At 38.0% G+C, this 16,290-nt stretch overlaps 1 protein-coding gene and 1 long non-coding RNA gene across 2 annotated transcripts in view; one reads left to right on the forward strand and one right to left on the reverse strand.

Annotated features, from left to right (window-relative positions):
* ACADL (acyl-CoA dehydrogenase long chain) overlaps positions 1 to 13,622 on the reverse strand; it is a 46,541-nt gene extending 32,919 nt beyond the window's left edge. Inside the window, 4 exon segments of the mRNA XM_040476125.1 lie at positions 3,403 to 3,567; positions 5,329 to 5,466; positions 7,824 to 7,979; positions 13,424 to 13,622. Coding sequence (XP_040332059.1) covers positions 3,403 to 3,567; positions 5,329 to 5,466; positions 7,824 to 7,979; positions 13,424 to 13,500 — 536 coding nt within the window. The 5' untranslated portion in view covers positions 13,501 to 13,622.
* A 9-nt stretch (positions 13,623 to 13,631) lies between these two features.
* LOC121031010 (uncharacterized) overlaps positions 13,632 to 16,290 on the forward strand; it is a 63,374-nt gene continuing 60,715 nt past the window's right edge. The window contains exon 1 of the long non-coding RNA XR_005790512.1: positions 13,632 to 13,911. This is a non-coding gene — a long non-coding RNA (uncharacterized LOC121031010). The remainder of the gene's footprint in view (positions 13,912 to 16,290) is intronic.

Raw genomic sequence — 16,290 nt, forward strand, 5'->3', positions numbered from 1 at the left:
TTAGTTTGGTTGATTGTTTCTTTTGCTGTAAAGGAGCTTTGTATTCTGATGTAGTCCCAATAGTTTATTTTTGCTTTTATTTCCCTTGCTCCAGGAGACATACCTAGAAAAATGTTGCTATGGCTGATGTCAGAGAAATTACTGCCTGTGCTCTCTTCTAGGATTTTTATGGTTTCAGGTCTCACATTAAGGTCTCATACATTTTGAGTTTATTTTCATGTATATGGTAAAATGGTCCAGTTTAATTCTTTTGCATGTAGCTGTCCAGTTTTCGCAACACCATTTGTTGAAGAGAGTTTTTCTAATTGTATATTATTTCCACCTTTGTCAAAGATTAATTGACTATATAATTGTGGGTTTATTTCCGGGTTTTCTATTCTATTCCATTGATCTATGTGTCTATCTTTATGCTAGTACTATACTATTTTGATTAGTACAGCTTTGTAATATGACTTGTAATATAACTGGAACATTCTCCAGAATAGATCACATATTAGGCTAAAAACAAGTTTCAACAAATTCAAAAAGATCAAAGTCATAGCACGCATCTTTTCTGACCACAACATTATGAAACTAGAAATCAACCACAAGAAAAAATCTAGAAAGAGCACAAATACAGGGAGGTTAAATAACATGCTACTAAGCAATTAATGGGTCAAATAAGAAATCAAAGAAAAATCAAAAAGTACATAGAAACAAATGAAAATAAAACACAATGGAATGCAGCAAAAGCAACTCTAAGAGGGAAGTGTATAGTATTATAGATCTACCTGAAGAAGCAAGAAAAATCTCAAATAAACAATCTAGCCTTACACCTAAAGGAACTAGAAAAAGAAGAACAAACAAAACCCCAAACCAGGAGAAGGAAGGAAATAATAGAGAAGAAATAAATAATATAGAAACTAAAACAACAACAAAAACAACAAACAAAACAATAGAACAATCAATGAATCCAGGAGCTGCCTCTTTGAAAACATGAACAAAATTGATAAACCTCTAGCAAGACTCATCCAGAAAGAAAGAAAGAAAGAAGGACAGAAAGAAAGACAGAAAGACAGACAGACAGAAAGAAACAAAGAAAGAAAAAGAAAAAGAAGACCCAAATAAACAAAATCACAAATGAAAGAAGAAAAATAACCAATACCACAGAAACACAAACAATTGTAAGAGATATGGAAAATTTTATACCTAGAAGAAATGGATAAATTCCTAGAAACATATAATTTACCAAAACTGAAGCAGGAAAATATAGAATATTGGAACAGAGCAATTACCAGCAAGGAAAGTGAATTAATAATCAAAAAACTTCCAGCAAACAATAGTTCAAGATCAGTCAGCTTCATAGGCAAATTCTACCAAACATGTAAAGAAGAGTTAATACCTATTCTTCTCAAACTATTTCAAAAAATATTGGGCACCTGGGTGGCTCAGTTGGTTAAGCATCCAGCTCTTGATTTGACTCAGATCATGATCTTAGGATCATGCTGGGCTCTGTGCTGGCACTTTGGGATTCTCTCTCTCCCTCTCTCTCTCTCTGCCCATCCCCCACTTGTGTTCGCATGCTCTCTCTCTCTCAATAAACAAACAAACAAATAAATAAATAAACATGAAAAGAAACTATTCCAAAAAATAGAATAGGAAGGAACACTTCCAAATTCATTCTATGAGGTCAGTATTACTCTGATACCAAAATCAGATAGCCACCACAAAAAACGTGCACTACAGGCTAAAATCTCTGATGAACATAGATACAAAAATCCTCAACAAAATACTAGCAAAACGAATCCAACAATACATTAAAAAAAATCATTTACCATGTTATTCCCAATCAACGTGATAAATCACCTCAATAAGAGAAAGAGTAGATGCAGAAACACCATTTGACGAAGTACAACATCCATTCATGATAAAAGCTCTCAACAAAGTAGGTCTAGCGGGAACATATCTCAACATAATAAAAGTGTCATATGAAAAACCTACAGTGAACATCATACTCAATGAGGGAAAACTAAAAGTTTTTCCCTTAAGGTCAGGAACAACACAGAACTGTCCACTGTCACCACTTTTATTCCACATTGTACTGAAAGTCCTAGCCACAGCAATTAGACAACAAAAAGAAATAAAAATGCATCCAAATTGGTAAGGAATAAGTAAAACTTTTGCTATTTACAGATAACATGATACTATATATAGAAAACCCTAAAGACTCCATCAAAAATGTATTGGAACTGAAATGGATTCAGTAAAGTTGCAGGCTACAAAATCAATGTACAGAAATCTGTTGCATTCCTGTATACTAATAATGAAGCAGCAGAAAGAGAAATTAAGAAAATAATCCCATTTATACTTGTACCAAAAATAATGAAATATCTAGGAATAAACTTAACCAAAGAGGTGAAAGACCCATACTCTGAAAACTATAAAACACTGATGAAAGAAATTCAATACAACACAAAGAAACGGAGAGACATTCCATGTCATGGGTTGGAATAACAAATACAGTTAAAATACCTATACTACCCAAAGAAATCTTCAGATTTAATGCAATCCCTATCAAAATACTAATAGCATTTTTCATAGAACTGGAACAAACTATCCTAAAATTTGTATAGAATCACCAAGGACCCCGAATAGCAAAGTGATCTTGAAAAACAAAACAAAACAAAACAAAACAAAACAAAACTGGAGGTGTCACAATTCAAGATTTCAATCATATTGTAAAGCTGTCACATCTCAGTTTACATGTAACCATTTTTTATAGGCCTTCTCTAGCACTCATATCTAAATTCATTTTTCCCTTTCCTACCAAACACACATACACCATTAGTCTCTAGCATAGCACCATGTTCTCTTCATAGTACTTATCATAATTTATAATTAGGGATATATTTATTTATGTGTTTCTCATTATTCTCCTCAATAAGCACAGAGACCACATCTGTTCTAGTTCACCACTGTGTATGTGGCACATTACAGGCACTTAGTAAGTAACCTTCAAATGACTGAATAAATGATCTTATTCTTTCTCATTGCTCCAATTCTTGCCACCCCAGCTTGCATCTGGAATCCCAAATCTTTGCTGGACATTGCCATGTGAATGTCACACCACATCCAAAATCTACCATGCTCCAAATTCTAGTCATACCCTACCACTTTATTTGCATTGCCCTATGTTAATATCTGAAAAACAGCATATATTATGTTTTATTGTTCTTTATATATGATAAGGCCTTATTTTCGTACTAGAATTTGAAGTTACTTGAGATTGTAAATTGAGCTTGTGTTAATCTTTGTATCCTTCCTCATACATCATGCAAATATTTGTATGAACTGAGTACTGAGAAAATATTTGCTGTTAGGGCACTGCTTCCAAAAATCAAAACCAAATCAATGTTGATTTACCTTCCAGCCCCAGGCTCTGTCATTGCTAGGGCGCCAATACATTTCCCAGCAGTCATCTGGGGGATGAAGTGCTTAATCTGTTCTTCAGAGCCATAGTTTACAATATAGGGCATGACAATATCTGGATGAAGACTAAAACCTGGGCCTGTACAATTTGAATATGCTCTTAGAGAGAGAAAAAAGAAGAAAATTTAGAGCACAAAATAGTTATTTTGTTCTGCTTTCCGTTTCTTTGATTTTCAACTAAAGAACAACAAATTATTACATCTTATCACATTGTGTCACAATAGCCTGTCTTCCCACAAACCTAGAGCTCCTGAGGATTTTCTCTTTGTTTTTACTAATCTTTTAATTTTTGCATATTGACAGTACTGTAACAGAGCTCCATGAGAACTTACCTAGTGAATTAAAAGATAAAACATTTCAAAGTATGGATCACCTACAATTGTATTACCCTAACATAGCAACTGTTTTCATTTTGACAAATTACCTTTGCCCATAAGCATATATTCTAATATAGTTGCAGTCGTGGTGTGAATTTGTACTTAACTAATTTTTTTTAAGTGTTTATTATTTTTGAGAAAGAGAGACAGAGTGTAAGTGGGGAAGGGGCAGAGTGAGAGGGAGGCGTAGAATCCAAGGCAGGCTCCAGTCTCTGAGTTGTCAGGACAGAGCCTGTCTGATGCAGGGCTCAAACTCACAAACTGTGAGATCATGACGTGAGCCGAAGTCGGATGCTTAACCAATTGAGCCACCCAGGCATCTCATTAACTATTTTTTTTTATTATTATATGGCATGAAAAAGTCCTTTTTTTTTTTACATGTTGTCATAACAATAATCTGAAATAGCTATAAAGTATTCCAAATTGTTTATGTAATATAATTTACATTTTTTTATAATTTACTTATTCATTCTCCCAATACCAGACATTTATATTGCTTCCATATTTGGATGTTTATGATCTAACATGACAATGATTTCTGTACATAGCTCCTCTTTTTTCTATTAAATTATTTCCTTAAGATAAATTCTCCAAAGTGATGCCCTGGATCAAAGAGCAGAAACATTTTCATTTTTTGAATGAAAATTGGTGAATGCTTCACCAAAGCATTTATTGTTCTAATTTATAATGCCACTAATAGTGTGAGTATGCCGTTTTCACGGCAACCTTGTCAGCAGAGGGTATTATGATTTTGAATTTTCACTGACTTTTGCAAATACTCAAAATGATAACCTCCAGGTTAGTTTAATTTACACTTGATTGGCAGTAAGGGTGAGCTTTTTTCATCTAGAAGAACCTATTTGGGGGTGTCTAGGTGGCTCAGTTGGTTAAGCATCCTCCTTCGGCTCAGGTCATGATCTTGTGGTTCGTGAGTTGGAGCCCCTTGTGGGGCTCGGTGCTGACAGCTCAGAGGCTGGAGCCTGCTTCTGATTCTGTGTCTTCCTCTCTCTGCCCCTCCCCTGTTCACACTCTGTGTGTGTGTGTCTCTCTCTCTCAAAACTAAATAAACATTAAATAATTTTTTTTAATAAAAAAATAAAAGAACCTATTTGTATTTTGTTTTGATGAACTGTTGGTTCAAATCTTTTGCCCATTCATCAACTGAAATCTTTATTTCTTCTTATATATTAAACTTTAAGTATATTTGATGGGGATATTTTTCCACTTTTTTTTTTTAAAGAAGAAAATGAACACATAAGGCAATTAGAAATGAAGCAATCTCTGATTTTCAGCAGCAACTATTTTAATAACTTAATAGGGCATTTTCCTATCTTCACACATTAAAAAATGTGCAAATGATACACATATTCATTCGCATTTTAGTTTTCAATATTATAAGATTAGAAAGCATATTTTATCATCTCAGAAAAGTGAGCAGTGTGCTTACAAAACATGATTCCACTTCAAATGCCTGCCTACTCACTGTTCTTCCCACATTATAGCTGCTGAATACAAGTCTCCACCAATACCACCATGATGCTTTGCAATATTGACACCGAGAAGTCCTTGTTTGCCAGCTTTTTCACAAAGCTCCCTGCTCACTTCTCCAGCTTTCTCCCATCTGCAAATAGCAAACATTTTAAAATCAGAGAAGCTTTTTTCATGTTATTTAAATGGTCATAATTTGAATTTATGAATGATCTTGTACAGGAATGTTCCTTTAAGGTAATTGTTGTTGACATTGGCCATAACTTTCTATTTGCATTGGACTCTTTCATCATTTCTCTCCTTATTCTCTTCTTTACTTCTTCATATTTGCCACTGTTCTCCTCCCTTGACTTTTCATAAGACCTACAAATTACATGTACTGACATTCATGGGTACAGTTTGTCTCAGCTGGTCCCCTTAAGATGGAATCTTAGTTGTGTCATATAGTCATGGGAATTTGTCCAACTTATCCTATAAAGGCAATAGCCCTCTGTATATTTCCTTAAAGTGCTGAACTTAACGGGATGAGCACATAAAAAGGTGACAAGAGCAGGCAATCTTATTACAGTTTAAGTTGGAACAACAGAAGCACATAAGCATCTTGCAGCACAACTGCTGTCCAATGAACTTCTGAAAAGAGTAGACGTTCGAATAAGATTGTGCAACCTCTGCTTTTTTTTTTTTTTTAATTTTTTTTTCAACATTTATTTATTTTGGGGACAGAGAGAGACAGAGCATGAATGGGGGAGGGGCAGTGAGAGAGGGAGACACAGAATCGGATACAGGCTCCAGGCTCCGAGCCATCAGCCCAGAGCCTGACGCGGGGCTCGAACTCACAGACCGTGAGATCGTGACCTGGCTGAAGTCGGACGCTTAACCAATTGCGCCACCCAGGCGCCCCGCAACCTCTGCTTTTTTAAAAACAAGAATAGCAGGGCGCCTGGGTGGCGAGGTCCGTTGAGCTGTTAAGTGTCTGACTCATGATTTCAGCTCAGGTCATGATCTCACAGTTTGTGAGATGGAACGCTGCATTGGGCTCTGTGCTGACGACTTGGGATTCTCTCCCTCTCTCCCTCTGCCCCTGCTCTGCTCACACGTGCGCTCTCGCTCATTCTTTCTCTCTCTCAAAATAAATAAACATTTTTACAAAATGAGACAGGCATGATGAGGAAAGAGCTAGTTGGAAATAAAGAATCTGAGAATTTTTGTTTTATTTTATTTTTTTAAGTGCGAGTTAGATATACTTACCAAAAATGAGGTATATTTTTGAAGATACTGATGAAAGGGAAACACAGATGCCTCAAGAAATTTTAAAAGAGTTTGATTATCATGTATGTTTTGATGTACATATTGCCTAAATTAGCTTTGGAAACATTTTTATCATTAATCTCAAATCTGTCAACTTCTATCATTTTTACTTCAAATCTTCATCAATAATTTTTCTGGAACAAAGTTTCGAATCAGTAGAGTAATGAACAAAAAAGATTCTCCTAGAGTGTACCATAATAAATTTCTTTCTTTCTTTCTTTCTTTCTTTCTTTCTTTCTTTCTCTCTCTCTTTCTTTCTTTCTTTCTCTTTCTGTTTAGAAATAGTTGCTTTTCACCAAAGACTAGTCATGGCATTAGGTTTAGCTAATTTTGGTCATTTTTATAGCAAAAGCATTAATGAAATCTTAATGGAAGATATTTAAAAATGTTTTAAAAAACATTTTAATTATAGTAAATTGCTGGCAGTGAATGAATTTTAGAAATATAGCAAAATCCTACTTTCATAGAAATGACAGTGTTTTGGTCAAAAAAGTAGGTGACCAGTAATTAAGCAGTTAATCAATATACATCTCATCCAGTAGTAAAAATACTTTAAGGTGGTCCATTGCCAACCAAGATTTGTCAACTGGCCTGTTGAGCTTTCATGAGCTTTCGTTTTAATTCACTCATGAAGCAGAAAAAAAAAACATTTGGAATTGACTAGTAATTACTTAATTGCCATTTAACCAGAGTATTTCTCAATCTAAGAGCTGTACATTTTCAAATTTACTTAATTTTAATTGTATATTTTAAAATTCATTTAAATAGCTTTGGACTAATTTAAGAATCCTGAGATCTTAGAGTATTACAGTTAAGAACAGCAAAATGTTAATAAAGCAATTAATACAGTATATTTTCTGTAGAACAACATACGACATTCTAGGAAATGGTTTGTTTTTTTCTTTTTTAAATTTATTTATTTTGAGAGCGAGAGAAGGAAGAGAGAGCGGCATATGGAACATGTGAGAGGGAGAGGGGTAGGGAGAGACAGAATCCCAAACAGGCCACGTGTTGTCTGTGCAGAGCCTGACTCAGGGCTCGAACTCATGAACCCTGAGATCATGACCTGAGCCAAAATCAAGAGTCAGACACTTAACCGACTGAGCCACCTAGGCGACCCTAGGAAATGGTTCTCAATGTTCTCTTTATGCAAATTACTTTAAAGAAAAATGTACCACTTACTCTGCGTGGTGAGGAATCACTTCTTCTTGAAAAAACTTCCTTACACTTTCCCGGAAAATGTCACGTTCTGAAGAAAAGATTCTTCGAGTTCCTATATCTGTTAATTTTTCAGCAGAAGGAGTTTCTAGACGTTTCTCCTCTCCGGAATGAGAACATCTTTAAAATATACATATACATTAAGAAAATTAAGTGAAATTGTGACCCTTCATACCCAAATTAATGCCACCGAACAACATGGAAAAATGCTGATTTATTTCCCCCAGAGACACTATAGAGGTAGGTAAGAAGAGTGTGAAATTCGACAGACCTGTTCAAATCTGAACATTACCACTTTTGATAGGATCTACCTCACCTGGATAAGATCAAGTAGTATGTCCTTACTCAGCTCACTCTTCACTTCCAAACCCATGACTAACCTACATGTCTGAGTTGAGGTAAATGCAAATTAAATGATGTAAAAATTCCAAAACCACCATAGAATATTGATAAGTGTTCATGTCATGTACAATATTTAAGATATTAACATTTCCAAATTACTATTTTATACAGTACCACCATAGCATATTGATAAGTTTTCATGTCACGTACAATATTTAAGATGATATTAACATTTCCAAATTACTATTTTATTCAGAATCACACAATTTGAAATGGCAGGTAAGATACAACTATGGCGATGTTACTGCCATATTAGAGGCAACCTGGGTATAAATTTAAAAAAAAATGTCCATGAATCTCTGTAAGGATTAGTACAGAATTATTCAAGATCTTTGGAAACTGACCCTTCCCTCTCCATACCCCCCTCATATTACACTTAAAATAAGACTGTTTTGTAGTTCCTTTTAGTTCAATGGTCTTCAGATTTATTTCCCTCTTGGGGTACTCCTGAAAAGTTCTGAAAATCTGTGTGTCACTTTGTATAATTCAAGCTCATATTTAAAAAACAAAACAAAACAAAACTTTTTATCATATATCCAAATATTAGCAAAGGATGTTTTTCTGTTTTGCATGAAATGCTGTTTGGGGTTTCTCTCTTCCTTAAATGGACCCTTGTTTGTTTGTTTGTTTTCTCTTTCCTTTCCTCCTCCTCTTCTTCTTCACATTTTTGTTTAAAAGACAGTCTTGTTTATGGGCAATTAGTTTGTCTCAACCTTTTTTTCCCCATGAAATGAATTATTTTTACTTTATGCATTTTCATTTAATGCTATGAATTGAGTTGTGTCCCTCCCAAATTCATGTTGAAGCTCTAACTCCCACTGTGATTTTACTGAGTTAGTTAAATGAAGTCATGTGGGTGGGATCCTAATCCAAGAGGATATGTGGCCTTATAACAGGAAGAGAGATCTCTCTCTCTCTCTGTCTCGCTCTCCCAGTGTGCATGAAACAAGGAAAGACCATGTGAAGATACAGAAAGAAGGCAGCCATCTACAAACAAGAAATAGCACTCTCACCAGCACTTTGATCTTGGGTTATCCAGCCTTTAGAACTATGAGAAATAAATTTGTTATTTAGGCCACCCAGTCTATGGTATTTTGTTATGGCAGCATGAGCTGAGTAATACATTTAACATGCACTTTCTGTCATTGTGCTTTAGGTTTATCTTTTATATGCAACTTTTAGTGGAGTTTATGAATATAATTTGAGATGCCTTTTAGGTAGTAGTCGTTGGTTGTGAACATTCAGTACTACACATTTTATACTTAGGCTGACTTTTGCCTTCTTAGTTACTACCCATTCATCCAAATCATCATTTTTAATAGCGTATTCATTCATTTGGTCAACAAATACTTTGAGTACCCTTTATGTACCAAGCACTGTTCAGGTAACTTGGGATACAACAGTGAGCAAAATAAAGATCCCTGTCTCCAGACTCACATTTCTAGAAGGGGAGTCTGAATAACTATACTATTTATAGTAAGGAAGCAAATTAAAGCATATATGAGAAGATGATAAATTCTATGGAAAAGAAAAGCAGAGTAAAGATCAGAGTGTGTGTCTGGAACAAGGCTGGGACATTGGCTGCAGCATGGAATAGTGCAGTCAGGGTAGGTTAAGTTAGAAAAATGAGAATTTGAGCAAACGTCTCAAGGTGACAGTCAAGCAGATTTCTCAGTAGAATTTAAGTCAAGAAAACAATTAGAGCTGGGTGCATGGGTGGCTCAGTCAGTTAAGCATCTGACTGCAGTTCAGGTCATGATCTCTCGGTTCGTGGGTTCGAACCCCACATTGGGCTCTGTGCTGACAGCTTGGAGCCTGGAGCCTGCTTCAGATCCTGTGTCTCCTTCTCTCTCTGCCCTTCCCCCTGCTCATGCTCTACCTGTCTGTCTCTCTCAAAAATAAACACTAAAAAAATTAAAAAAAAAAAAAAAGAAAACAATTAGAGCAAAAGGTGTCAGGCACGATGGTATCTGATGCATTCTAGAAAGAGCAGGGACAGGGGCGCCTGGGTGGCGCAGTCGGTTAAGCGTCCGACTTCAGCCAGGTCACGATCTCGCCGTCCGTGAGTTCGAGCCCCGCGTCGGGCTCTGGGCTGATGGCTCAGAGCCTGGAGCCTGTTTCCAATTCTGTGTCTCCCTGTCTCTCTGCCCCTCCCCCGTTCATGCTCTGTCTCTCTCTGTCCCAAAAATAAATAAACATTGAAAAAAAAAAATTAAAAAAAAAAAAAAAAAAGAAAGAGCAGGGACACCAAGTGTGGATTGAGTGCAAACAGTAGATGAAGTGAGAGGTAACAAGATCAGGATGTACAGGGGTCTTACATACCACTATAACGTTACATCAAATAGACTCAAATTTACTTTATCCTCTAATTGAAATGATTGGTTGCAATTTCCTGCTAGTGGAAATAAAACTATCATGCACGCTTTTGTCCACACAGCTTTTCTTTTCCATACTGAGAATTTTTCCTCAGGAAAAAAATGTGCTGAGATTAGGCAACTGGTGCTCAGCAACACTGAATCATTTGGTAACATAGTTAACAAATAACAGAATGGAATTTATATTCCAGTCTGCCTGGATCTTAAAATTTTATATCCCATATTACCTTAAGAAAATATTGGAATATTTGGAATATTGGAATATTTCTAAGTTAAATACACCAAGACATTAGAAAGTGAAAGCAGTGCCAGAAAGAATAAAGACTTTCAGGTCAGTCAGAAGTATTCAAGAGAGCATATGGAGAAGAAAACCAAAACACCTGCACCAAGTATGTTGGTACATCCATTTCTTGAAGACCAAGAAAACTTCACTGAATAAATTGGCCCCTTTTCTCCCTATAAAGACCAGGAAATCTGTACAAAAAGAAATTTCTACCAATTTAACAGGCTAAGCTCTAATTGTTAGTTTTACATTTTTTTAAATGTTTATTTATTTTTGAGAGAGACGGAGACAGAATGTGAGTGGGTTAGGGGCAGAGAGAAAGGGAGACACAGAATCCGAAGCAGGCTCCAGGATCTGAGCTGTCAGCACAGAGCCTGATGCGGAGCTCGAACTCAGGATCTGTGAGATCATGACCTGAGCTGAAGTCCGACCGACTGAGCCACCCAGGCGCCCCTAATTGTTATTTTTAAAAAACTTCATTTACATTATAGAAGGGAGACAGCTTCCACCAACACCTTCAGCAATACTTGGGAACTGGTTACAAATATACAATTTCAGATCTCACCCCAGATCTACTGAATCGAATCTCTATTCTTTTAATTTTTTTAAGTTTTATTTATTTATTTTGAGAGAGAAAGAGACAGCATGAGCAGGGAAGGGGTAAAGAGAGGGAGAGAGAATCCCAAGCAGGTTTCACACTGTCAGTGCAGAGCCCTATGTGGGGCTCGAACTCACAAACCGTGAGATCATGACCTGAGCTGAAATCAGGAGTTGGATGCTTAACTGACTGAGCCACCCAGGCACCCCAGAATCTATATTTTTAACAACATCCCTGAATCATCCATATGCACATTAAGAAGCCTGCTATAATAAAACAGTCCCAAGCCTATTCAGATGGTCCCTCAGGTCCTCCTTTTCCCAAAATTCCCTGTGAGATTTTCTTCCTATACTTCAACCATAATAACTTACCCCAACAGACATAATGCAGAAACAGATATGAGAATTGGGCTGTCTTCTACTAAATCAGACATTAAAGAATCTATGAAAATATAAATAATGTCTCTCTTCTTGTTTTGAAAAAGCTATTTTTCATAAAAATGTTATTTATGTTAACATGTAATGGGCTTATTATTGTTACTTTTACTTATTTATTATTGAGATATAATTGACATATTACCATTACAGTAGTTTCAGATGCACATGATTTCAATATATGTATTCGCTGTAAATAATCAACACGGTAAGTCTAGTTAACATCCATCACTACACATACTCATTTTTTCCTTCTAATGACAACTTTTAAGGTATACTCTTTTAACAACTTTAAAATATACATGCAGTATTAACTATAGTCACTGAGCTGTACGTTACATTCCCATGGTACTTTATAGCTGGAAGTTTGTACCTTTTGACCCCCTTCACCCATTTCCACGCCCTGCCCCCAACCACAAATCTGTTCTCTGTGTCTAGAGAGACTGTGTGTCTTTTTTTTTTTTTTGCTTGTTTTCTGTAAGAGTCAACTTCTAAGTGAAATCATACAGTATCTGTCTGACTTACTTCACTTACCATAATCTCTATTGTTCCTTTTAATGAACTAAATTATGTACTTGTACAATTTGTTTTGTAGATATCTTTTGATACCCATATGGATAGATACAACCCCCCAAATAAAAACAATCTCTGAGGTGGTCCTTTAACTTTCAGGGCATAAAAAAAGTAGTGACACCAAAAATCTGAGGCTCACACTCTTAGGACGTTCTGGGGAAGACTTTAGAAAAGTATGTGCATCCTAAAGTCAGGTCACCGCCTCGGTGAAGTCCTCCCAACTATCCTCAGGAATAACACACGTTTCCTCTCCCATAGCATCTCAGAGTTCCACCAATGTTATAATGAGTTAGTTTATCATTCCTGTCATTCTCCTTAATAGTGAATCCCGGATGCTTCCAGTTTATCCGATGAATGGATTTTATACGATCTAAACTTTTGATCTTATAAACACTACCTTAATAGGCACAGAGCCACTTAGAAACTCTATTAACTCTCCTGGATTTAATTAATTAAAGGATTTGTTAAACAAATCTCAATGTCGTTGTGTGATGGGGCTGGTGTCAGGTCTTTGCTGTCCCAGGCTGCCTTCTTCGGGGCACTCCTCCACATAGGCTTCGCAAAGGGTGCTCCTGCGATCTCCAGATCTGCCAGTCGGGGAGTCCCAGTGACCCGTTCACAATCAGGACGCGGCCTTCAGCCACCTTTCTAAGATGAAAGGTTGCAGCCCGAACTCGAGCAACCCCGCGGTGAGGCGGTCACGGCCGACATCCCCGCCCGCCCTCGCCGACGTGGGTCCCACCAGGCCCAGCCCCTACCCGCGGAGTCTCCGGCCCAGACTGGCGCGCCTTGCTCGCCGCCGCGTTCAGGGTCCCCAGGAAGGGTAGGTGTCGCCGCCCCTACCCCGTAGACCACCCCCTACCCCCGGGCCGTTCAGCTGGAGCCCGGCGGGCACTGACCTCGCGGACGGCGGTGAACGCAGGGCACACCGGCCACCCCACATGCGCAGGGAGCTGCGGAGCAGGCGTGCAGCCATGGCTGGGACGGCGAAGGGAGGCAGGGGCGCAGGACGCCACTCCTCGGCGACTCTAGGGCGGAGTTCCCCGCGAGCCGACAGTCTTTCACGGTCCTACGCGGCTTAATGGGGATAAAAGCGCCCGGCTGCGCAGCCGGAAGCCAGAAGACCTGCCAGCCCTCGAGCAGGCGGGCGGAGCGTAGCCCAGCGTTGCAACACTCCCCTCTTCAGAGTCGCAGCCACCCAAGTAGTATTTGATTTGAATTCCTGCTATGCCATTTTCCAGAAGTCATGAAATACTGTGTAATAACCAACATTTCAACGGGATGATAGTCTGAGCTGTTGAAATTTACGAACTTGGTTTTTGGAGATGGGAAATCTCTGAAGGATTTTGAACTCTAAATAGGGTTTGCCGAGTGGAATTCTAAGGAGGTAAGAGAGGCCATTTAGACCATTCAACTAGTGGAGGACAGTTATCAAGGCCTGAACTTGGGCAAGTGAAAACAAGATTTTGTGTTAGAAATCAAGAACTTATTCACTGAATGCAGAATATCAGGAAGTTAAAAACTAAAAAGGGAGTTAATACCGATTAGGTATTAATATTAGGTGAATAATACTTGTTGACTTGAGGGAAGCACCGGGCCCCTCGCAGGCTTGCCAAAATTCTAGACTTGGCTGGCTGGTGGTCTTAGGACCTCCGCCATTAGGAGTCTGTGCCGGGTATTTATAAGCTTCATGGGACCAGACTCTTGGTTTTTCAAGATGGTAATTGGCTGATCAAATTACCTGTCTGTATGGGGCAATAAGAGACCTTTTTCTGCATGATCTTGCTGAACGTCTGAAAAATAATAATACAACACTGCTTTAGAGTGCCTCAGTGTGGTCTGAGAATCAGGCAGCAGCAGCACTACATTTTGAATCATAACATTTGATGATGAGGTCCAGGATCCTATAGTTACACATCTCACAAGTGATTTTTTTTATAGGCTTATTAATTCACTTTTAATTACCTCGTATGAAAACACTGTGGTGGCAACAGCTGGAGACTGGATCCTCTGCATGGAGACTCTTCTGTGTTTTACTAGAAGGTTCATGAACTCCTGTTAGGGAAACTTGGTGAACGGGGCCACTTTCTAGAGGCTGTCTTATTGAGATAGCCATAGATCTTAGAGATGGCATAAAAGGTGACCTTGGCAAAGTTGCCCGTGGTGGCAGTGCAATCTTTGGTGTAGGTGTGGCTGTTGTCTCTATCAGTTATCCTCAGCAGCTTCTTGGGCCCAGATGAGTCTAGTGCTTCCAGGGGAAGCACTACCAGGCTAGCCATACCAGTGATGAAATTTGAAGTGGGGTTCGCAAGAAAACGGCTAAGAAAGAATAATTGAGACATCTTTGGTGCAAAAAAAGTGATTTTATTAAAGCACGTTAACAGGACCTATGGGCAGAAAGAGCTGCGCTGGGACTGTGAGATGCGACTGATGATATACTTTCAAGTTTGTGAAGGGAGGGGGGTATAGCTAACTTAGGTCTCCAAGGAATTTCTGGATGCTGAAAGTAGGGTCTCACAGGACCCTGAAGATTTAGCTATTCTCAAGATAAGGTTGCTTTTAGTTTAGTTTTTTTTTTTAATGTTTATTTTTAAGAGAGAGACAGAGGGAGAGAGACAAAGTGAGAGTGGGGGAGGGGCAGAGAGAGAGGGAGACAGAATCTGAAGCAGGTTTCAGGCTCTGAGCTGTCAGCACAGAGACTCACACGGGTCTCAAACCCAGGAACTGTGAGCCCATGATCTGAGCGGAAGTCAGATGCACTGAGCCACCCAGGTGCCCCTAGTTTTTAAGGAAGTGTAAACGTTAAGGCATTATGGCAACCATAAAGGTCTTGGGGAGTGTTACATGCTGCAGGTCTCTGACATCTATCAGTGGGTTGCAGGCTAGAGGGGAATTTAATTTAAACTACATTTTTCTTGCCTTTATTTACCTCATTTCCCCCCTTGAACAACTTTGACCCTTAAATCTTTAAGGTTGTTAAAGGCAGAAGGTCTCATCTTCTGTAGCATCTTCATGCTGCAATAAGGGCGTAGAGATGGGCTTACCTAAGGGTCAAGTCTAGTCTGTTGAGAATTTAATAGGAGTTAGAAAAGGCTAACTGCAACAATATCTAGAGTGGATATCATATGGGAGTTTTCTTGAGGAGAAAGGATCATCTGTTGGCTTGAAGTCATAGCATTGAAGGAGTCTCGGCACCAGGTGGAGAGACATGGGAGAAAACAGCAAAACATGATTAAAGTAACAAAAAGAGGCCCAAATAAGAGTCCTTTGATAGTTGACAAAAATCTTCCTTTAGTTCAGTCCAGGAGTTCAACCACTTATTAAAGGAAAGAGAAGGATCATTTAAAGTGCCAATTTGAGTATTTTTCAGTTAGAAACTCAGAAATATTTCTGTGGTAATCTGAATGTATACACAGCACTTTGTTTTTATGAGACCACAAATTCCACCTGTGCAACAGGTAAAATATCTAAGGCATTTTATTTTGAAGAATTGTTTAATGCATTTGAGTTATTTTAGTGTTTAATAATATAATGTTATTTTGAGAATCGTTTAAGGCCTTCATTGTGTAATAGGCAGTGTTAATCATCATACAGATTCTGTTTTGCTTAGTCAGGTGATTAGTAAGTGATAATTATAGAAACAAAAATACAGGTTAATGGTTAAAGCAAAATTATAAACCCAGTGTCTGCCAGTTCTACCAGTGAGATTTTTAGATGTTAAGCTTGAAGCATCCTCAGATAGACTGAGAACAGGCAGCAAGAATCA

Source organism: Herpailurus yagouaroundi, unplaced genomic scaffold (assembly GCF_014898765.1).
Source record: "Herpailurus yagouaroundi ecotype Mexico unplaced genomic scaffold, PumYag 140, whole genome shotgun sequence".
Taxonomy (NCBI): Eukaryota; Metazoa; Chordata; class Mammalia; order Carnivora; family Felidae; genus Herpailurus; species Herpailurus yagouaroundi.